This window comes from Pezoporus occidentalis, unplaced genomic scaffold (assembly GCF_034315485.1).
Source record: "Pezoporus occidentalis ecotype Australia unplaced genomic scaffold, CSIRO_AGI_Poc_V1 ctg139, whole genome shotgun sequence".
NCBI classification, from domain to species: domain Eukaryota; kingdom Metazoa; phylum Chordata; class Aves; order Psittaciformes; family Psittacidae; genus Pezoporus; species Pezoporus occidentalis.
The window spans coordinates 1,181,625-1,205,789 of NW_026913198.1; the positions used below are offsets into that span (position 1 = coordinate 1,181,625).

General features: G+C 41.1%; 2 protein-coding genes across 2 annotated transcripts in view; one reads left to right on the forward strand and one right to left on the reverse strand.

Moving 5' to 3' along the window:
• Window positions 1-5,450, forward strand: part of RAB3C (RAB3C, member RAS oncogene family) — a 200,208-nt gene extending 194,758 nt beyond the window's left edge. The window contains exon 6 of the transcript XR_009962993.1: window positions 5,439-5,450. The gene's annotated coding sequence lies outside the window, so the exon portion shown is untranslated. The remainder of the gene's footprint in view (window positions 1-5,438) is intronic.
• The window catches only part of LOC134159025 (cAMP-specific 3',5'-cyclic phosphodiesterase 4D), a 159,775-nt gene that overhangs the window by 29,234 nt on the left and 106,376 nt on the right, over window positions 1-24,165 (reverse strand). The window contains exon 6 of the mRNA XM_062609534.1: window positions 18,904-19,016. Within this exon, the coding sequence (XP_062465518.1) occupies window positions 18,904-19,016 (113 nt within the window). The remainder of the gene's footprint in view (window positions 1-18,903; window positions 19,017-24,165) is intronic.

The window sequence follows — 24,165 nt, forward strand, 5'->3', positions numbered from 1 at the left end:
ACAAAAACAACAAACCCAAAACACCAAAAAACCACACCCCACCCCCCCAAAAAACAACAGAAAAACAACAACAAAAAAAAAACAACCGCCAAGAAAAACAAACCCAGAGGGTAAAAGCCATCCTGTGAAACAAAAGCAATGATACCAACAGACAAAGCCAGAGACCTATGGACCGCAAATTAACAGTGCAGTGAGCTCCGTACAGCTCAGATATACACACACCCTAACAAGTACCTGTAAATCATCCATAGATACTAACCTTTCAAAAGCAGACTGCAAGTTGTCTCACACAATTTTACTGGTTCAGGCTCCAGTTTTTATTAAACCATGGCTGTTGTACTTCTAACTAAAGCGCATGTGTCATTGATAGTGTCATAGTGTCACTGTTACTTCAAGGAAGAAACTCAGCAAGGGTTATTCACCAAGTAATATTCATTCCAATGTGTCCCCCATACCTTTCACTTAGATGCTCTAAACATGCTCTAAACCTATGCAGATTCACAAAAAAAAAAAAAAAATTACGAAGATCTATCCATCCAGAACAGGAGAAACAGCAGCCTCATCCATTTAACCTTGTCTCATGCATACAGGGGAAGCACACAAAACTTAATGCTTCTGGGTTTGTCCAAGTGAGCTTCTGGTTTTGTTCAAGTGAGCACTTCATACAAGTGCCCCTAGGTCAAATTAAGCAAACAGTCAATTAACCCAAGTGGTTCCTCGATTAGACATAGACAGGTGTACTGTGAGGTTGCGTTTGTGGGCACACATGAGGGAGATGGAGACAAGATAACAAATCCAGGCCAAAGGCAGCTCTGTAGTTTCCTGAACTGCATACTTATTGTCTGTGTGATTTAAACCTCTCTCACAAGAAGTCTCAGTGTTTGCATGAGGAACCTCATGGTATATTCATGTCTATCAATACTAGTGATTTGTCTCTTACCCTACTTGGTTGGAGAGCCGTAGACGTCTGCATACCTGGCTGGGGTTTGGCAGGTTCAGACCTGGCCTCTCTGGGGAGGTGCTGACCAAGTGCTGGTAAGGGCGAGCAACACACCCAGGCCCGGCAGCATATGCTCCTTGCTGTCCCATGCCAACACGGAGGGGTTCCTTTGGGTTTGGCAACCCTGTTTAACTTTGTGCTGGAGCAGCGCGGCAAGTGCTCTGACTGTCTCAGCTGAGTCTCAGCTGGGCAGCAACCAACAACTGAAAGGCAGCTGAGTAAACAGACTGTTAGCAATCTTCATCTCTAGCTACCAGAGTTCCCACATAGCCTATCATCCATAATGAATGTAGACAGGAAGGAATATAGAAAGTATTGGACTTCCTCAGGAGAGCATGCTCTTGGAAACAGAGCAGCAAGAACAATGACTGAGAGTCAGGTGATGCAACTGGATGCCTGGTTCTTCCACAACTGCCTGCTTTTTCCGAGCTCAAGATCGGAGCATCCCGACACGTAGGAAGTCAAGGAAGAGGGCCAGGAGACCTGCGGGGCTAAATAGGGAATTCCTGGGTATGCTCAAGTGGAAGAGGAGAGTTTACAGGTCATGGAAGGAGGGGCTGGCCACTTGGGAGGAATATAAGGCTGCTGCTAGAGGATGTAGGAAGGCAGCTAGGATGACTAAGGCCTCCTTAGAATTAAACCTGGTGAGAAGGGTCAAGGACAGCAGAAAGAGCTTTTTCAAATACATGGCAGATAAAACTAACACCAGAGGCAATGTAGGCCCACCGATGAACGGGATGCGTGCCCTGGTGACAGAAGATACAGAGATGGCAGAGTTACTGAATGCCTTCTTTGTCTCTGTCTACTCTGCTGCAGGCAGTCCTGAAGAGCCCTGTACCCCTGAGACCTTAGATGAAGTCAGGTCGACGGAGTGGTTTGCCTTAGTCAATGAGGAATGGGTTAGAGATCAGTTGAGCAATCTGGACATCCATAAATCCATGGGTCCAGATGGGATGCACCCGCGGGTGCTGAGGGAACTGGCAGAAGTCATTGCTAGACCGCTCTCCATCATCTTTACCAAGCCTTGGGAAACGGGAGAGGTGCCTGAGGACTGGAGGAAAGCAAATGTCACTCCAGTCTTCAAAAAGGGCAAGAAGTAGGACCCGGGTAACTATAGACCGGTCAGCCTCACCTCCGTCCCTGGGAAAGTGATGGAACACCTTATCCTTGGTGCCATCTTAAGGCATATCAAGGATAAGAGGGTTATGAGGGGCAGTCAACATGGCTTCACCAGGGGGAAATCATGCTTGACCAATCTCTTAGCCTTTTATGAGGAAATAACACGGTGGATGGATGATGGCAGAGCGGTGGATGTGGTCTACCTTGACTTCAGCAAAGCATTTGACACAGTCTCCCACAGCATCCTCACGGCTAAATTGAGGAAGTGTGGTCTGGGTGATCAGGCAGTGAGGTGGACTGTGAACTGGCTGAAGGAGAGAAGCCAGAGAGTTGTAGTCTGTGGGGCGGAGTCTAGTTGGAGGCCTGTAACTAGTGGAGTGCCTCAAGGGTCAGTACTGGGACCGGTATTATTTAATACATTCATCAATGATTTAGGAGGGAATTGAGTGTACTATCAGCAAGTTTGCTGATGACACTAAGCTGGGAGGAGTGGCTGACACGCCAGAAGGCTGTGCTGCCATCCAGCGAGACCTGGACAGGCTGGAGAGTTGGGCAGGGAATAACTTGATGAAATATAACAAGGGAAAGTGTAGAGTCCTGGATCTGGGCTGGAACAACCCCAGGTTCCAGTATAGGTTGGGAAACGACCTGTTAGAGAGCAGTGTAGGGGAGAGGGACCTGGGGGTCCTAGGGGACGACAGGATGACCATGAGCCAACACTGTGCCCTTGTGGCCAAGAAGGCCAATGGCATCCTGGGGTGTATTAGAAGGGGGGTGGTTAGTAGGTCGAGAGAGGTCCTCCTTCCCCTCTACTCTGCCCTGGTGAGACCCCATCTGGAATATTGTGTCCAGTTCTGGGCCCCTCAGTTCAAGAAGGACAGGGAGCTGCTGGAGAGAGTCCAGCGCAGGGCAACAAAGATGATTAGGGGAGTGGAGCATCTCCCTTATGAGGAAAGACTGAGGGAGCTGGGTCTCTATAGTTTAGAGAAGAGGAGACTGAGGGGTGACCTTATTAGTGCATATAAATATATAAAGGGGGAGTGTCACGAGGATGGAGCCAGGCTCTACTCAGTGGCAAACAATGATAGGACAAGGGGTAATGGGTACAAACTGGAACACAAGAGGTTCCACTTAAACTTGAGAAGAAACCTCTTCTCAGTGAGGGTGACGGAACACTGGAAAAGGCTGCCCAGGGAGGTTGTGGAGTCTCCTTCCCTGGAGACATTCAAAACCCGCGTGGACACATTCCTGTGTAACATTATCTAGGTGTTCCTGCTCCGGCAGGGGAATTGGACTAGATGATCTTTTGAGGTCCCTTCCAATCTCTAGCATACTGTGATACTGTGATACTCTGTCCTCTGTCTACTCTGTCACTCTGTCCTGTGAACATTGTCCCTTCCCACCCCACACCATGGACAGTTGTAAGATGGGGGCATTAACCCAGAACCACTCTCATGCTATGTGGCTCACCTAACCTTCAGGCTGGAGCTGCCTCTCACCTTGCCAGCTCAGAGATCACAGGCTACAGCCAGGAACCCTACCAACAGCCAGTTTTGCACTATGTTTTAGGAAGGTAGGGAGCTGCTGAAGCACAACTCCTATGCCTATTAGTCTCCAACACAGTCTCATCACATCAGCTGGAAGGGTTTGTAGAAGCCCTTGCACCTGGGTGAATCTCACTTCTTATGAAATTAAACTATCACCGAACAGAGCAGCAGGATTATCTCTAGTATAAACATATGCATTTTTCATTATCTTTGCATAACTGGCTATCAGGTGAGAGGTACCCTTTAAGTAATCGTCCACCTCTTCTTTTTTCCTTTTTTACATTTTTTGCATTATTCACAACTGATTTTTCAAATATAGAAAATGTTTTTTAAGCCAACTTTTCTAGAAGAACAAATAGTACAGAATACACAAAGAGTTATCAAAGTTTTCTTGACACATCAATGAACTCACCCTTCAGTAATGTTACTGTGAGCTGCCCCTCAGAAATCCCAGTTGGACAGAGGAGCAATAAGTTGACATTTACAAAGAAACATTTTCATTGCTACATCAGTATTTTCTTTGAAAATGCTCAAATGCATCTTGTATTTAGCATTTACAGTATGTACTGTAACACCATACAGTAATCACCTTCTGTAAACACTGCTTTTACTCAGGGTTTCTAATTGTCGTGGTTTAAACCCACCCAAATTTAAACTAATATTTTATATTCATCAAGACTTAAATGTACATTAGTAATGAATTAATTAATATGCTTTAGCTTTGATAATTTATGTTACTTGTAATCTTAGATAGCAAAGCATTAAGGATAACTTTGTTTGAAAAGTAAGATCTCTGTTTGACCAATGTTTAATCCACCGTCAATCATTTTCTTTTCTGAATCCTAAAGTACAACAAATCCTGCCACTCATGCAAAATCTGAAACCAAAGGTAGACTAATAAAAAGAAATCATGAAAATAACATCGCATACTGGAAACTAATTAGGTTCCACTTAACAGAAGTACCTCATTAGATTGGTATATATTCTCTGAAGAGCCTGTAATATGGATAAAACATATGAAGACATTATTCAAATAAAGGATTACCCACTAACATTTCATTATTACTAGATATTTTATCAAGAAACAAGGTAATTTTTGTATTTCAATCCTCTTAAATAGATACTTTTAAGTCTCCACAAAAAAAAAAAAATCATTATTTCATGGTTTGAAAAACATGTTAAAAAATCAAACAAAATCAATAAGCTCTAAATAGATATGGCAACATCTTAATTTCTGGCTTGCATTTTTATTAGTAAGAAAAAGCTGGGAAATTCTGGCTGCTTTTTGCCCATTTACATACACTGTTTGGAGCAGCTGGAGAAGCTCTGAACAGTACATGAAACACTGGAGGGACCTCTGCAGATGCAAGAAGAACATTGGTCTATTCATTTATGTGGGGGCTCACACATATATAAAAACCCATTTCTGAAGTCTGGACAGAAACATTAAAAAGGCTCACAGTCCACAACAAATTAAACTTCCTCCAGGCCTCCAAAGCCTGTGCTTAACAGTCAGTTCTACTAACTCTTTATCAAAGTGATAACAATGCTAATAAAATGAGCTATGGGATCCATCCACAGCATGATGAAGTACTTGTAAAGTTCTCACTAGCTCCAGTAGGCATTAATTAGATCAAGTTCCAGTTGAATACGAACAAACTGTTCCACATGCTTCAGGCAATGGGAGTAATGCTCTACCTTCCAGCCCCTACAATGCCATACTTTTGCTCAATCACCAAGCCAAGAGAACAAAACTGTAAGGGTTTAACAAGTGTAGTTCACCTGTTTAGGACTGCACAGTTAACAAGGGCATTCATGTATTGCCTCAGCCAATTTCTACTAAAAATGAGATACGATGCAACCTTTGATAACTTCAGTGATTTTAATTTTCATACTCCAAAAGACTGAAATGCCTATTTATATATGCTTAATTTGCTGGTACATGTGTAAAAAAGTGTATTCTTTTTATTCCTGCAGTTCTACTTTATCCCATCAGCACAGTTATATTTTGTATCGTTATACTATTCTTATAACCAATCTAACATTCACACCTTTGTGAAACAAGTATCTGAATACTTGTTATATTCATGACCACCAAAGAAAAATCATTATTCCCAGATGTCAAGATTTGTTTCTGCACAAGTTTTCCAGAGCACTTTGTCTTCTTGTACTTAAAATTTATTCATTCCATTTTAAAACTCAAGTTCTGTAAGCAGGGATGTACTGAAAGCTGTGCTAGAAATGCCAACCTCTGTGTAACAATCAACTGCATTATCTTCACAATGGTGAGTTTTAAAAGTTTTCCTGTCATACAGCCTCTGAAACCTTCTCAGAAATAACCCCAAAAAGCTGCAGAAAATACCCCAGCTAGAAAATGTGCATATTTGCTTTTACTGATGCAAAGAAAAGAGGAAAAAGCAACTAATGACCAAACTATGAAATGCAATCTTATATGGGTCCAGTATTCAGACATACAAAACTTTGGCTATGCTTCATAGTACAAGAAAAATACAGTCATTTTACTGAGAAATCTGAGCTCTGGGCTTTAAAGTTTATGCAGCCTAAGATATTTTCTATGATTTGGCAAATAATTCATCACATTATTTCAGGAGTGAATGTGATTATTAATTTTCCATATAAACTTTCCAATGCAAGTGAAAAATAATTTAATTTAAAGATGCTCTCACATAATTTAAGATTTTGGGTTTGTTTGTTGTAAACTGTCTTCTTGCAAGTAGTGCATTTCAGAAAACCTCTGATATGCACATACAGAATAGCTTTGTAAATCCAACAAAGATACTTTCTGGTTTCTTGTTGAACCTGCACTGACTCTAAAATGCCACCCTCATCTCTACTTGTTGCTATGGACACTCCATACGTCAGGCTTGCATTTTTTTGCCCCAGACATGTTTGTTTATGATAGGCCTACGTGCTTCCTATTACGGTGCCTGCATCAGCACGGCATGCATTCACAGCAGCAACAGGAGCTGGCTGTGATCAGCATGCAACACAGGACAGAGATACTGAGAAATCTGAGCATGCTTCCTCCAACACCACAAGAGGGTTTCTTTGATACACATTACATGACATGCAAACAACACAGCCAGAGTTGGCTGAAGTCCTTTTAACTCTGGTTTTCTGTGGCAGGAAAAGCTCAATACGGATGAGCTAATGCTAAAGAGAGAATCCCAGGGAACCACATATTTAGAAAACAAAATATATACTGCATTTTGCAATGTCTCAGGTAGCACTTCTCTGTTGCCCTAGCTCTGTGATGCTGCTATTGAGTATCAAAGAGGCAATCATTCTAACTCATATAACGAAGTTAAACAGATCTTTACAAACCTGCTCATCATTAACTTTCAAATGTAATGCTAGTATTTTATAGCTTGTTTCATTAATTTTACACACTAAACTGAAAACTTTTTGTCTGTTTCATGTGTATTTGTAGGGGAGGTCAGTCCCTTTGTGCACAGGGAAAACATGGCCAAAACCAAAGACGTGGGAGCTCACACTACCCACATATCTCTTCTAAGGTATCAGGGCTTACCCACCATACAGTAGGAAACAAGGTCACCAATGCCACATTTGTGGCAATAAAGCTTACCAACAATAACCAAAGATTCATGATACTACTCACATAGCCAATCATACAAGCCACCTGAAACCCAGCAGTAGCAATATCATTTGCAGAAGTACCCAACTAAGCAAAACTTTCTTCTCAAAAAAAAAAAAAAACAAAAAACAAAAAACCAAAACCAACAAACCCACAAAGAAAGAAAAAAGAGTTACTAAATCTTTAAAAAATAAAAATTCAAATGTTCCTTGTGTTTGCCATTACACAGTTCAATGAAGTTTGGCAAATTCCAAGCACAAGAAAAATAAGTTAACTGCTCAAACAATTGCATGAATAAAAAGTCTATTTTTCTAGTCCATCTTGTCCAGTTTTCATTAAAACATACTCAAATCCACATTGTCTACTTGGCAGCCTACTTTCTAGCTGTTTCTGTTCTGCAAACTCTTGCTCTATTAATGAAACAATACTATCTTGCTATTTCTTTCATTCTTACACTAACCCTTATTGTGCCTTCTGCTCACCACTCTTTTCTGCTGGAGCTGGATTACTTTTTCAGTAAACACTGCTAAAGAGCACAGCCACAATGTCACCTTGCTGTTTAAGCCTTCTTTGTTCAGATTGCCTCTGAAAACTAACAACTGCTTCCGTATGTCAGTGAGTACACACGAATCATATCCTCACTTAGCAAAAGTTACACTGTATTTAGACCACACTTTGAAGCTCTAATGTATTATGAAAATCATTGTTTCTACATATAAGAAACCTTCAGGGAGAGCTACCTTTCAGTTTATATTTTACAGCATCTGTTATATACACTGATACCTTGAGAAAGAGTAAGAAAAAAGAAACTTCATTTCTAGGCCCTGCAGTTACAGTAACTTTCAGCGCCAACTGTTGCAGTGCTGCCTTCCTGAATATACTCACTGGTTTTAGCATACAACAAGAGAAGAGTATTTTATGATAAAATTCTACCTATCCACTTGGTGGTCCTCCTCTTAAAATCTGAAATGATAATTAAAATATCAGTATTGTTAACCATTCTGTTCTTGGCCGTTACAGTAGGTATGTCTGTTACAACTGTTCATTCTGAATCACAAAAATCAAGTTTATGAAAACAGCAGCAGCTCAACTGGCAGCATAAGGTGGTCTGTAATTCTGGGTGAAACTATTGCATTAAGGCCGCACAGCCAACCTTGGCCATAAGAAGATCAGATGGTCTGGCTTAAATACATTAACACCTGCTTGAACAGGTCCTTTCAATTACGTAAACTAATTCAATTAAAACCCACACATCATTACATCCATCAAAAATGTTCCTGGCCTTATGTATCTGAGGAATAGTTACAAGGTTGTCATTAACCTTGTAATAAATATTAATTTCCTCTACATGTACATATACTTTTTGTTTAAGGTCTAGTTGTTTATTCCAGAACAAAATGAACACTGACTTTGTTTTGATTACTTTATGTGACTGAAAAACTTGCTTGTAAATTTCTTCAAAAAGACAAACTTCAGCAGGAAAGAAGATTTCACTGGTTTGCATATGATGCTTTATGAACACAGGCAAGTAAAAGTTACCGTTAATACACGAGGCAGAATAGTAGAGGTTCTTGAAAGCCAGCCTGGACGCATGCACATTAAAGTAATTGCTGCCTCATTAACTTTTTTGCCAATGTCTAGTGTTGATGAGAGTGGACTGCATTCTGATATTCATGAAACCTGCTAACGATCTTTCCACCTGGAAAAACCTAACTTGCTTTCTCTCCCAAAACAAAACCAACAGCAAAATTGCACAAAAGAGCAGCCTTTTCTATAGCAGGTATGAGTGGAGCATTTATTTAAATGTTGTCTTGCTGAGGGATCTTAAAGAGGCATTCAGTCAGCTCAATCTCATTAGCTAATCATATATCAGTGGGTTACAACTTAATTAATAGAAGTAGCAAGCTCTTTAAATTTTATTTGTAGATAATCTTGTAAACAGGCCCTGCACATCAGCTTAATTCAGTGTTGCTCTGCTGCTTGTGATTTACAGCATTTTGTCTGTGCAGCTCCGTCTCAACACTCAGCGCAGGCAAGCCGAGCCAACAATACGCAGAGCTTGCTCGAGCCCAACAGCGTCCCTCGGTTGGAGACAAAGCGGCAGTCTCCATCGCAGCACAGCTCCACCACCAGGCACCTAGCAGAGGAGCCACAAGGAAGCTGCAGGTGAACTGCTCAGAAGTGAGCCCCCAGCTCAACAGCGGGTGCTGGCCGCTGTCCTACTCACACAGTTTCAAGGCAGGATGAGTATCATCACTTTCCATCACGCCTTAGCTTGCTTACATTCTGTTTTGTAGCTACACAGCGGACTTGCTGCAGTTAACTAGAACTAGGACTGATCACTTTCTACTGAGATATGCTCTATTTCTGGAACAGATCCAGGACATATCCGTCCATTGCACATGTAATTCTATGCTAGGTCTCCTAAACATGGAAAGTTTTGGCAGATGATACCAAAACCCCTATTTACACAACTGAGACAGGAGAACAGTTTCTTAGCACAGTTTCTTTATGACACAGTGGCTTTTCAGTGAACACCTCATTCATTGCACCAGCACTTCATATAATAGCAAAGGCTTCCTCTTATTGGAAAGAAAACTTAGAAAAAAAGAAAAAGAAAAATTGGCTACTACTCTCCCAAATGCTTTTTATCTTGCTGCATAACCTTGACTACAGCATGACCTTACAGCATGACCTTGATAATCTTATAACCTTGATTACAGTAGCATGCTACTGTACACACACTGCATGAGTTCTTGGGTCTGAATACTGTCACAAGCAGCCATAAGTATTTAGACAGTTAACATGCCTTTCAGTAGCCATGAATTCCATCTTTATTACTGAGCACAGACTTAAGAAATACTCAGGTCCTTGAATCCTTTTTGAAATAAAACCTTTGGAAAAAGGAAAATTAGGGGTTTTTGTAAATGCCACAAATAGGCACATCTATGTTTGCATTTTAATTTCAAATAATTCAACTACTGGAAAAAAAAGTTGTAATTTACAAATTCTCTATTGACGGTTGAAAGTAAAGTTATTTTCCCCACAGCAAGTCCTAGATACTTACTCCGCAACATTTTGTCCATACTATTCTCTACCACTATGCTAGAAGAAAAGAATCTTTCATACTGTAGCATTTCCTATAATGAAAGAGCCTACAAAAAGGGCTGTTTGTGAGTTGGTATGGAGCATTTGCTTATACTGATGGAAAAACTTATTCAGTAATTAGTGACTGGAAAGCTGTGCACTCCTAGAAGCATCTGCAAAGCTGGAAAGTGTTAAATTGTAGCAGCTCTTAGAGAGTCATCATTCCACTTTATGCAACTCTCACATAAGGACTTTTTAAGCAGCAGGAAATGAGAGATGTAGAAATCAATTATTTAAAAAAAAAAAAAAAAAGAATTAATTACAGAACGAATCTGTTAGATTAAGGGCTGCAAACTTGTTTTCGGTCCTTGAAATGACAATGTTCTTTGCATTGACCAGTATGGGTCAACTTTAGGCTCCTTTCCACTGACACAGAGCAGGATGGCCCATGTTGTGTACTTCCAACTGAGAACAGTGACAACAAACAGAACAGGCTTAGTCTACCACCCAGTTTCGATGTTTCCAAAGCACAAATGCCCGCTCATCATGGCCCAGGGTGGCAAATGTCTGCCATCATTTACCCACACAAGGAGACAGTGCTGCTCACAAAAGAACACCTTGACCCTCATCCACCATGTTTGCTTCTTTCTTAGCAACAGACCTACAGCTCTATCATACCACCAAACTCTCCACTTAATATCTTGGAATCATAGAATGGTTGGGGTTGGAAAGCACCTTAGGATCATCAAGTTCCAACCCCCTGCTATGGGCAGGGATACCACACACTAGATAGACCATGTCACCCAGGGCTCTGTCCAATCTGGTGTTGAACACTGCCACGGATGAAGCATTCACAACCTCCCTGGGCAACCCATTTCAGTGCCTCACCACCCTCACAGTAAAGAACTTCTTCCTTGTATCTAACCTGAACTTCCCCTGTTTAAGCTTAAGCTCATTACCCCTTGTCCTATCACTACAGTCTCTGATGAAGAGTCCCACTCTGGCATCCTTTGGGCCCCCTTCAGATATTGGTAGGCTGCTTAAGAGGTCTCCATGCAGCCTTCTCTTGTCCAGGCTGAACAGCCCCAACTTTCTCAGCCTGTCTTCATACAGGAGGTGCTCCAGCCCCCTGATCATCCTCGTGGCACCAGAACTGCACACAGTGCCCCCAGGTCTCACGAGAGCAGAACAGAGGGGCAGGATCACCTACTTCGACCTGCTGGTCACGTTCCTTTTGATGCAGCCCAGGATACAGTTGGCTTTCTGGGCTGCAAGCGCACACTGAAGCTGGCTCACATTAAGTTTCTCATTGACCAACAAGCCTAAGTCCTTCTCTGTAGGGCTCCTTTGAATCTCTTCTCTGCCCAACCTGTAGCTGTGCCTGGGATTGCCCTTACCCAGTTGTAGGACCTTGCACTTTGCTTTGTCGAATATTATGAGGTTGACATGGGCCACCTCTCAAGCATGTCAAGGTCCCTCAGGATGCCATCCCTCCATATGCTTTTTCTCATTTAGCAGCAACCAAACAGTGCCTATGGAAGTAGCACACATTTGCACAAAACAGATTCAGCCACTGCCAAAATGGCACTAAGACTTCATACACTTGTTTCTGGGAAGATGGAAGTGCTCATAAGCAGTAAAGAGAGGTTTGTGTAAGCCATCTGCACAAGAGCAAGTTCTATGCATTATCTCGCTGCAGCATGTCCTTGTGTAATACAGCCAGCAAAGTGCCATGTCCTGGTTATATACATACACACCTCAGTCACCACTGTGGTAACCCGAGGGCAAGTCCGCTGCTCTCAGAAGCATGACTAGTCTTACATGGGAGAAAGTAAGGTTAGCATAGGGCACTGCACTCCAGTCCAGAGGTCCTTTTGGGCTGGCTTCAATGCACAAAAAGGGAGAAGTGTGCTTTGGAAGGCAGTCCTTCCTTATCTCCGCAATTTTCTTTTCCTTTTCTCTTGTTATGAAGGACAAGAAAAGCAGAGAACCTGCACAAATATGCATGAATTCTAATTCAGGGTCACCAAGTACCAATATCCCTTTACTCAGTATAAACTAATCCTCAATGAATAAAAAAAAAAAATCCTGATGCTGCACTCTCTTTTTCTTACCAACAGCTGCCCCTTAATTATAATCTTCACCAAAAGCAGCACTCTAAAGAGCTAACAAAATCCTCGTATTTTCCTAGAAAGATCTGGGAACACAAGAACCAATTAAACCATCACACCAGCCAGCCAAGTGGAAGGCATTGCCAAATGTTATGTAACAGGACTGTCACACAGCAAACTCCAGGTTTTTCATCTGGCTATCCAAACTCTTCAAACCTGACAAGCAAAAGAGAGATGCTGCTTGCTCTGCAACAATTTACTCACAACTAATTTCTCTTTCCTACTGTTACGTTTTCAGCACATATTTCTCACATGCAACAGGTGAAACCCAAGAGAATGACTAACGTTTAAATCCTCTTAAATGGATATGACAACGTTATCCTGTGCTTTAATGGGAAACAGGTCACTAATCACCGGCTATGGCAGAAGAGGATACAGTTTTACTCTGGCTGAGCTTCCACATTTGGAAAAAATATTGCAAAATTTATGCTCTTTTTGTGTAATTTCTGAAGACAAGCTCCTAACCATGCGATGAACCTGTCCCCAAAGGTGGCAGCAAGATCTAAAAAATAGACAATGCTAAAAACTAGTCTGTTAATAAAACACTGAGCCAGTGTCATGAGCCATGTTTATCAGTTCTAGACTCAGCCTACCTCAGCTCCTGCATAATCACTAACTACTGCAACAACTGATCTTTTCCAGAGAGAAGGCAAAGATAAAACAGATGAATGGACTCAATTAGGAGTCAGAGCCTGCCGTCAGCTCCATATATTCTGGGCATAGGGAAACCCGGAATGCTGCTGTCAGCCTGAAAGGCTGGAACTGCCTTCTGGCCCCACTCCTGTCACCCCAGTGAGGGTCACGTGGGAATGCGGGCAGCAGGACTCTCCCCTGACCCTCAGAAAACCCAGAGGTAACCCACTACTACTGTTCAAAGCTTGTTAGGGAATTTATAACATGATCCATTATTTGAACTAAAAAATTACTTTAGCCTCATTCTTTTCCCAGATAGTACATTAGTCAGTCCCCCCTTGCCTGTCTGAGCTTTTTAGAACCACAAAGAAGTAAAGGAAAAAATACTTTTTAGCATGGGAAAATGTGATCACAATAAAGCTTAAACTGGCAAGGGACTCCCAAGAGTGAATGTGAAAGTAACTGAACAGATTTCAGGTTGTCTTTGTTTACGTCAAATGTGATTTTAGTTTACATTAAATATTTACAGGTAGGTAATTAAAATAAAGTAGCATTAAGATTATTGTTTGAGTGTATGTAATGGGTGACAAGTACAGGACCATAAACATAAACCAAAATCCTGCTAACATTTGTGCAGAGTGTTACATTAGCGTTCTTTGGAAGTTAGTTAGTTGATAACATTGATAGTTTGGGCATCTTAAAAGCACTCAAGCTCAGAAAGGTTTTTTAATAGTAACCAGAACTAATGACCGTTTGTAAATACTTCTGCTTTAACCAGTGAGCATTTGCACATACTGGCATGCAAGCTGGATAACCAAAGTTAGTTTATACTTAGGAAATTCCACAGTTAACATGGTCTAACTGGATAAAACCTGATTTTCTTACCTTTGACACAAAAAAAAGAAAGCTTTCTGGCTAACAGGCATTCACCTAAGTTTGTGGTGGGAAATAAATACCCCATACTTTTTCCAAATTCTTCCTCATTACTGTTTTTCAGCAAACCCTGCAAAAATGCAGTCATCTGCAGTAGACTTAAAACCAAAACAAAAGCAAGATGGAATTGAAACTTTTTGCATGTCTAAAATCAGATACTCAGACACACAAAAGCAACACACTAGAGATGTTTGCACATGATGACAGAAGTGAAAACATACTCTTGCACATCGGTTTCATTATAAGTATGCCTTCATGTTTGACTAATCTACAATTAATGTTGTCCAGCAGAAAGTGGTTGCTACTTCTTTATTATTGGCATTCTTCATTTATTGTCTGCCTAAGAATAGCTCTCCGATCCAGAATCAGGGACTTAAACTTGGTACTGTCAAATGACATATTAGAAGAAGATAGTTATTATCCCAGACAACTTAAAATCTATTCATTTTTACTTTAATCTTGTTTGATAGGAAAGAGAAAGGGGGAGGAGGGGATGTTAGTCATTAAAAAAGGCAAATTATTTAAAAAATGCAAAACATTACTCTGCAGCCTCAATATCTTCAGAAAATCTTTGTGCAAGTGTATCAATGGGTACCTATGTTAGAAATCACAATCAGCAAGCTAGGACCCACTTAAAACCTGTTTTTCAACTACACACAATTCAGTTTAGCAGAAACTGATAGGAGTTAGCATCTCTGGAAATCACAACTGTTAAACAGAGGCATAAAATTATGCCTTAGAATCTTGTATTTTCCTAATATGAATTTATTTCTGCTCAAGTAAACATCAGGCAGAAAAACACAATAAAGCTGCAGTCCACTGATGTTAGACTATATTAGCCGTACATGGTATAGAAAAATCATAAAGTTTTCAGAAACTTCTGCTTCTAAAAAGAAGCCAGGATTCTCTTGTAAATACCCAATTCGAGAAGCTGGTAACTTAAGAAAACACCAAGTATTACAAATATAACAATATTATAACAAATTCTAGTAATTTTAAATACTATGTCTTTTTGAAATCAGATTTGTTTATGAGCTATGCCAACAGGTGCATCACAGACCTATCCACCATTTACTACACTTGTAATGGTTTCACACACTTTGAAATCTTATCAGAGGGATGGCTGGGAAAGGGGACATCATTTGGATATTGCAGTTATCCTGGTATAAATTCATTAGCTAAGCATTGTGGCTTGCTTCCCACAGTACCAACCTAGAGCATGTTTTCAAATGATTTTGGGGTTTTACTTAATGTCACAACATGCTGGGGCTTATCCAGAGGTTGCTAAGAGTACCCCAAGCCTACTGCTTCAAGCAATTTTAAATGGGGAAAAGAAGGATCTTCTTGTGTACCTGCTTCATCCCACTTGTCATGTAAAGCTTTGAGCTGACATGTCAGACTACTGCTAACTGAGAGCAAGGGGCATTTAAACAAAATAAATACCCTTCAACTGGGATATGCTAACGCAAGTCCTATGCAGGCATTACTAACAGTAAGGGGATTCCACACAGATGCAGTCAATGGCTCATACCGCCTACTCACTGCACAGAGAGGAACTGGAGATAGGGATCACTCCCTAGCCTACTTCAGGTGTTCAGGACACCCAGTCCTATTTCCTCCCTGGATTTTTTTTTCCCTGTACTATGGCAGCCTTTGCATAAGGGGCAAAAGATCTTACCTAGTGCAGAGCTGAATTCTGGTATCACCCCTTATGCCTCGCACCTATTCACATCTATAAGGAAAACTAACACTAACTAAAATGTTGTTATACATAAATAAAAGGAGGGGGAGATAAATAAGGGAAGTACCTGAGAGGATGGGCTGGGAAACAAAACAAGAAAATCCTCAATGATGCAGGCTAGTTCTTAGTGAAACCCAGAGAAAGGAAATGGGGGAGACATGGTGAGAAGCCATGTTCTAGACCAATAACATCACTTTTCCTGCTTTTCTTATCTGATTTAACAAGACTTTCTCTGAGGATAGAGAACTGGGTACTCTGGAATATTCACTGCCGTACTGAAGTCTATGTCCTCATTCTTTACCAAAGTTTCTCTCCTTCAGTTTCTCTATAAACTAAAATAATATAGTTTATATATATGCCTCACTGAGATGTCACAGTTCACATTTATATTACAACACGAGGTGTTGTATTAATGCCAGGTCAGAACAACCAGAAATAAAATCATTTAGAACAACCTGTTACACACCTACAATTAAAATCCTCTGGCACTAAATTCTCTCACATTAGTACACGGACTTGATGGTTTATGTTCAGGACTGCTCACAGTAGGTTACTGGCACTGGTTTACTTCTCCTAATTTCTTAAAAAAAATCCCAAACAAACAAAACCACTGAAAAATGTCACAGATTTATATACAAGGGTACAGACTCCCCCAAACAGGGGGGTAAAAGTTTACCTTAAGAAGTAAGTATGACCTGCAAAACCAAACAGCAGCTATTACTTTCCAATATTGTAATTCCGTGCTCTTCCTAAATATTGCAACACGAAACACTAAATAACAATGAAGTGCTTTAGACATATACATCCATATTTGATATATCAAGCAGACTGAGGCAATAAAAAGTTACTGCAATGCAAAAAAAAAAAAAAAAAGTTCAGTTCCAATGTAAAGCTTGGCATCATTCTTATTTGCCTTTAAATTAACTACGACAACTAGGCTTGCTGGGCATCCCGTGTCGATCCCTTGTCTGCATAATCTTATGTTGGAAACAAGATGAAAAGCTTTTTCTGAATCACATTTTCTTTTTCATTTGAATAAACGTGTGAAGAATGTTTATCTTGTAACCTATGGCAAAACAATTCTTTAACTAGTTCAAACAAATACAAACAAAACATAGTATCAGATGTAGCACCTTTGTGTTTATTTTAAGATGCAAAGCAGTTGCCATGTTTTATTCTAAAAACAGATCCTCTTCAGGTAAAAATCTGAATATACTTGGCAAAACTTAAGACACATAGATTTGTGATTAGTTTATCTTACCTAAAACCAGCTCGCCTTCATTGTTCATGAAACGGACTACCTATCTGCTATACAGACATAATAAATAAACCCTTGAAAAAAAGTTCCTGTGAAATAATGGCTTCACAGACACCACAAGGGAGGGAACTGATAGGCGTTAAACTTGTTAGCAAGGAATGATCAGGCTCTACATGTAGGTCTGATCTCACTCCATTTGAAAACAAAGTCCCTAGATTCAAACAGTGCTAAAAACAGAGAGACTCCTAAATTCTTGACTTTGTAACTTGCAGGTACATATACAATATGCCCTGAATAATGAAATTTTTCAACCTGGCAATAAAAACTGAGAACACAGTTCTGAGAAGAGGCCAATGCCAGGTAGGTAAGTCTTAAAGCAACAATTTAATTGCTGCTAAATGTTTCTAAATAGAAGAAAAGCAGAAGGGTTATTATATTATGGTACTAAACCAAACAAAAGTACAAACACCTCACATCTTTCTCACATAGTTGAACATGGACTTAAAACAGTAGATATTTGGTAAGGGCAGTCAAAGCAAGATAGCAGAATTTTATGAAGGCATAAACTGAGCCAAAACTATCTATTATTTAGATTAGATAATAAGAATAAATTTTTGACCATGAGGGTGTTAAGACACTGGAACAGGCTTGCTGGAGAAGCTGTGGCTGCCCCCTCCCTGACAGTGTTCAAGTCCAGGTTAGACGGGGCTTCTGAGCAACCTAGTGTAGTGGAAGATGCCATTTGCCTGTGGCAGGGGCTTGGAACTAGGTGAGTTTTAAGGTCCCTTCCAACCGGAACTTTTTTACAATTTTATGATTATTTTCTGACTTTACAAAACATACTAATTGGAACCAAAATGGTTAAAAGGTTCTAAAATATAGATTATCGGCTGCTTCTGCAGACTTAAAACAGGCAAAACCAGCCTATTAAAACTTTCTTTTTGGCTCTTATTGAGCATGTAGCTCCACAAATACTCAGTTGACGACAAATAAAAATGAAATTATGAAGCAAGGCACCAGGTTTATTAGTTCAGCTTTAAAAATTACCTTCAGGAACGTAGCAACATATGGTTTGCAAACCAAAATCAAGAAATAAAGTGTACTTACGAATGGACCACGTGCAAATTCATATTTCAGACTGTAAAACACAGAGATCACAGCAGATACCAGCACACAGTCCCTGGCTAGCACGCATCCTCAGCTGACAGCAAAGGCGCACTCTCAGAAACACACCTCTGGGTCTGGGCACCTATCGTGACTACTGTGATGGCCTGTCGTTTCTGAGCGTGTTCTTTTATAGCAAATACTGTTAACATTACTGTTTGCAGCTAAGACTTAGCCTGAAGCTCCCCTTGGATCAAGAACTATCTTTATCACCTTTTTGATGCTACTTTCTACACCGTTTTCTAGGAGCAATCCCTAGTTATGAATGGGATGCAGTGAAAAGAAAGAGCAAGTGACAGGATTACCACAAGCCCCCCAAAACAATGTCCTCCTGGTTTTAAATCGAGACACAGAGGGGAACGGTGCATCTTGTCACGATCTGCATCACAACTTGTTTCACAACTTGTGAAACTGGAGAAAACTGCATAAAGCACAGCAAAAGCCCGCCCTGCAGCCGGCTGCGCACAGGGAACCTGTCACCTCCCGCGGCAAGCTCCTCAGCTCGGTGCTGCCCCGTTTAACGAGCCCCCCTCCTGCCGACCCGGGCTGCGCGACGGGGACCCCCTGGGCTGCATCTGCGGTCCGCTTTCCCTCCCACCCCGCACACGGAACAGCCGGGGCCGGGGGCTCCCACCTTGTTCGAAGCCATTTCGCTGACGGAGTGCCTGGTCTGCAGGGTCTCCAGCTGGTCGAGGCACCAGTCCAGTTCCTCCAGGGTCTCGCTGGCCAGTTTTTGGTAGGCCTCCTCTGCGAAGAGACAGGGAAAGGCGCACTGAGCTCGCAAGCGTTTCACTGGGCTAACAGCTAGCTCTAGTGGGTCCATGCTCCGCTGCCTGGTGCCCACACACGAGAGCTGCTCCCTCATACTGTCAGCCCGGGCAGCGAGCAGAGCGGCGCAGCGCTCCGTCTCGGAGCCACCGAATCGGCGAGCACCTGCGCAGGCAGAAACTTTGCTCCGGCCGCGCTCGCCGCCCGCCTCCCTTCCCTTCCCTTCCTACCCTCCCTTCTCTTCCTTTCCCTCTCCCGCCCCGGGGCTGCTTCGCCGCCCCCTCGCGGGCAGCGCCAAGCGCCGAGCTCCGCGGGCGCGCACGGCTCCGCGGGTTGGGGTAGGTGAATGAGCGCAGCCGAGAGTCTGCGACCACCGCGCCCCCTGCTTCGGCCGCTCCGGCCGCTTCGCCGCTGGCACAGCTGGCGGGATCCACCGCCTTCCCCGGCACCCCAGGTTTATAGCGAGTCGCCGTCCTTGCACTTGTTTACATACCCTCCCACCGGGGTATCATGGGAATTAATTGGTCCGCATTTACAAAGCGTGGTGAAGATGCAACAACACGTGAGCGCCTGGGATAAGGATGACCCACGAGGTACCAGCTGTTTGCGGAGTGCTCTAGTAACTGCTCTAACCCATGAGTCTCTCTGTATTACTGACTGTATGCACGAAGCATCATATGCTGGCTGCAAGATAAAAAAAGTGCCGACAAAAGTTTTATACCTGGACCCCCCCAGCAACACAATATGGGATGTGGACCCAATACAAGAAATCATAGTTTAACAAAAATCACTGGAGCTAACGATCTTAAAATCTGCTTTAGTTTCACTTACATTCACTTACAGAAAGTCATTCCCATCTTCAATAACTTTTCAACAGTAGGAGATCTGCTGTTGAATAAAATCCCATTTTGCATCTCCAGGGTGCAAGCTTCACCTACAAAGCCTGGCTTTTTTTCTTTTTATTTGATTTTTCTGGTGCAGATCAAATGAGGAGAATGCTTCTCCACACTGAACTCAGAGCAAAGTGATTCTCAGCTGTCTTGTAAGCTGGGTACCTGAAACATCAAGTTCTGAAACTCCTGGCATGGATGCTTCTGGATCAGCTGAGTGAAACATAATTCCCAGGTAGAGAAAAGTTTGTTCAGTGGGCTTGTTACTGTCATCTGAAACATCTCCCTTACCTTGTTTCACATCAAAGTAACCTGATTTTCCAAATGTCAGACAAACAAAAAATCAGGCAAATTAGCTAGAACTCCTTTTAAAAACACCCCAGCATGGACTACTATCTAATAGCTCAGTGCATTACTATTCAGCGTTCAGTATACTAGATTTGTATCTGCTCATATTTCAGAGTACAGGCTCAAAAACTTTGGGATCCTTCAGAGCTGTTAAACTTTGCATACTTGTGGTTATTGGAAAAACGCATCACAATTTTGCATAATGTTCATTCACCCCTGGGAAGAAAGGCAATGCAAGAACAAGAAATCTGTATTGAGATTAATTGGCAGAAAGATTAAAGACAATTTTGCAGTGCCTGCCTGTATCATGGTTAACCTGTCACTTCAGCACAGACACTAACCGATACTCAACAAAAAAACATCCTCACTGAATTGTGAACACTGTCCTTCAGATGTGTCATACTTACTATAAACAGTATCTGATCCAAAAGAATTCCCTTGGCAAATAAAGTCAGGCTTTTCCAGCCTGTTTATCCATCAAAAGAGAATATGCAACGTTCTGCAACACAGCAGACATCACAGCTCACTAGTTCTTGAACATGGCTAGTTCACTGAAGTCACAGTGTAGATTTCATCAAAATCAGTACTGGAAATAGAAATAACTTTGCTTATAATATGTTTGTAAGTGTACCATGTTAAATGTGGTTAATGTATGCATAGCTATCTTGATGACCTTATAAAACGATTTCATTGAGGATAAAACACATAATAAAGTGAGGTGAAATGAATCCGCATGATGTTATTATGCTGCTAGCCTGCAGCCTGCCCTTCAGCAGTTCTTGAAAATCAGATATGGGATACTTGTGTTTTTATTCACAAGTAAACTTCATCCCTTCTAGTACTTCAGAGAGTAAGAGGATAAGGTTTTTCCAAGAAGTATGAAAACAACAAAATAAACTTGAGGGATACCATAATTAGGTAAAAGTAATATAGGTCTCCAATTATTATTTAGTCTAAAACTTATTTTTCTTGTTATCCATGTAACAATAATCTGTATCTACCAACAGCGTCTTCCATTCAGAAATCCTTACCTACTATGCACCTTCCCAGTACATCTCAAAACACGTTAGAAAGCAGAATAAATAACTCACAAAGAAGTCCCATCAGTCCTAGGATAACCTGTTTCTCACAATCCATCATTTCCAAATCCCACATTTTCACAGTCTGTGGCTGCCGTGGGGACCCCACTTACCACTCTTACCAAGTAAGCTTCTGACGACCAATGCTAGGGTAAAGCCTTGCTGGACTCAGCCTCTCCTGCTCTTCCGAGAGTTCTGTGGTGGAAGAGCTTGTCAGACCAGCTTAAATAGTGTATTAGATAGCTACCTGGTGTTGTGGAAGGTGTCCCTGACCATGGCAAGGGGGTTGGAACTAAATGATCTTTAAGGTCCCTTCCAAATCAAACCATTTTATGATTCTATGAAATGGAAATTAAAGAGTTTCTAACTGGTGACAAAGTACCCATCAAACAAGCACACCACTTTGCTCCTGCAGTTCTGAATGGCAGAACAACCACAGGAAAGCTTTTTTCTCAACAGTACTGAACTAAATTTGGGCCACACTTTTGTTGTTAACACAGTATGGTAGAAAATGTTGTCGAGGTAACATCTTTTCCAGTATAACACTTGGTCACCTAAGCTAAGAATCAAAAAATAATTATCGACAGTGCAGCCTTGACAGCTTCACAACACTATTCCTGACCTCTGTTATCTCTAAGGTAGCACCCTGCAATTATTCCCAGCCAAGACTCACCTACTGATCAGTTTTTATAGTATAGGTACCTGATGGAAGTTCCCTCCAACCCTCCAGTGATGAAGTCCTAAATCAGATTTATTTCTATTAATAAGAGGGGTTTTTAAAGGTTCTTTTTCTATCTCATTAGGCTTTAATAAGAGGTAAATACAGTTTAACACCAGTTACTTTAACAATGTGCATGCTATTTCATATCTGATTTTTACAAAAAAAAAGAAGATATAGCAAATGTTCTCCTTACAGTTCACAGATCAGTACAAACAATTCCACCACATGTAGCTTTTAAGTACAGTGCATAGGGAAAAAAAAAAAAAAGCAAATGAAAGGCTAGCAGAAAGAAAAAGCTCAGCCATAATCACCTGGCACTGCACACTTATTTTTATTTTAAAGGGTGTTCTACTGTCTGTTCTTATAATAGACTTGATTCTTATCACAGTTCCTAACACAGCCTTCACACCCTTATTCACGAACAATTTCTGTTAAAAATTTTACATGGGGAAAATTACTATATGGCAAGAATTAGGAAGAGTTCCTTCTTACAGGTTCATAATGATTTTCATATATGGTGTCCTATTATTCCCAGAGAACAAAAAGCAATACTAGACTTTTCTACTAAAACTCAAGTGTATTTGTACTAACTTAGCAGCACTTCAAGGAATTTCAGCACAGCAGAAAGAAATAAGTACAGATTCTTCAATGTTGTCTGATCAGTTGATATTATCTGAGTGATGTGAAGCAGCTGAAGAAAAGTTGACTCAGCACATGCACAGCCAAGGCCTTTGATCACTGTGTTGACTTAAAATTGGATTTTGTTGGGAATAAGACAAGGCCACTGCTGAGCAATGGCATGATCCAGACAGATAGGATTGGCATGTGTTTTATCTTTTGGGGGACAGGCAGCTGGAGGAAGCTCTGGAAATCTCCACCCTACTGAAGGTCTACTGTGAGACTTGGACCCTGGACATTTTCCCTGATTTTTTTGACTGTATTTTTGCTCTTTACCCAGTGTAAAACTCAAGAGTTTGGAGTAACAGAATTGCGGGGTGAGGAGTTTCAGTTTATCTTACTACTACAGCATTTAAAAAAAATCCTCTGTGGTTTAAACTAAGAATTTTTCTCTAAATGAGGATGTTCCTACTTACAGCCTTAACTGATGGCCTATTGAAGTGACTGACATTTTAGTCAATGTTGGCACCTTCTATTAAACGTAGCCATATTAACAGTAATTCAGTGCAGAAATAGCATCTGTTTTCTCAATCACCCATTTTACAACTGAAAAAAAAATCATTTTTTTTTTTTAGGTTTTACTGAGGAAAACATACACATTGTGATTTAAAGGCTATCTATGTCTTACTACTGATAAAATGTGATTATGAACGACATTTTTGTTTAACCTGTAGAGATTTGCAGACATCCCTCCACAATCAAAAGTAAAGCAGAATACTCTTGATCAGATTTGGAATGAGCGTCTGCGAAGAGAACTCAGCTGCAGCAGATTTCTCAGAAACTGTTTTGATGGTCCCATTCTGAACATCACTTTCTTCCAGGAAATCTCTCCAAGCTTCCACTTTAGTGAAGAAAAATCCTTTGTACTGTAAGGTTAGTATTAGTAGCCTTGTGCATAGACAGACTGTGTACAAATGACCAGGACTACTCTCCTTCCAGGATGTGATGAGCTGCAGGACTCCCCCCACATATTGTTTTATACAATGCCAGTAGCACTAGCATTAGGCTATGGAAACTGCTTTATCTCCTTGAACAGAGAATGTAGGAACTTCCAGGAAATAATAGGAGCAAAATGATAAAGTCCAGTTATGCACAACTTGTCAAAATACTTGATTACACTTCTGTTATAGAAAGGGACTGTTTAAAGATATACACAGGCAAAACACACATTAAAAGAGGATCTAGGAAAAAAGGTAGGCTTTTCCCCCAACATTTTGTATTTCTCTCGTGGCCTCAGAGAAATCCACATATGTCACATAACAATGTTTCTATACCCGAAGACTGTACTTCAAGGGCCAAGGTATGAGCAACATGTTCATACTCTTACAAAACAAAGTAACAGGAAGACTGCAAATATCTGTGAAGAAGTTGTTGGGGCTCTTGGAACACATCTATTACAGTTAATTCAGAGT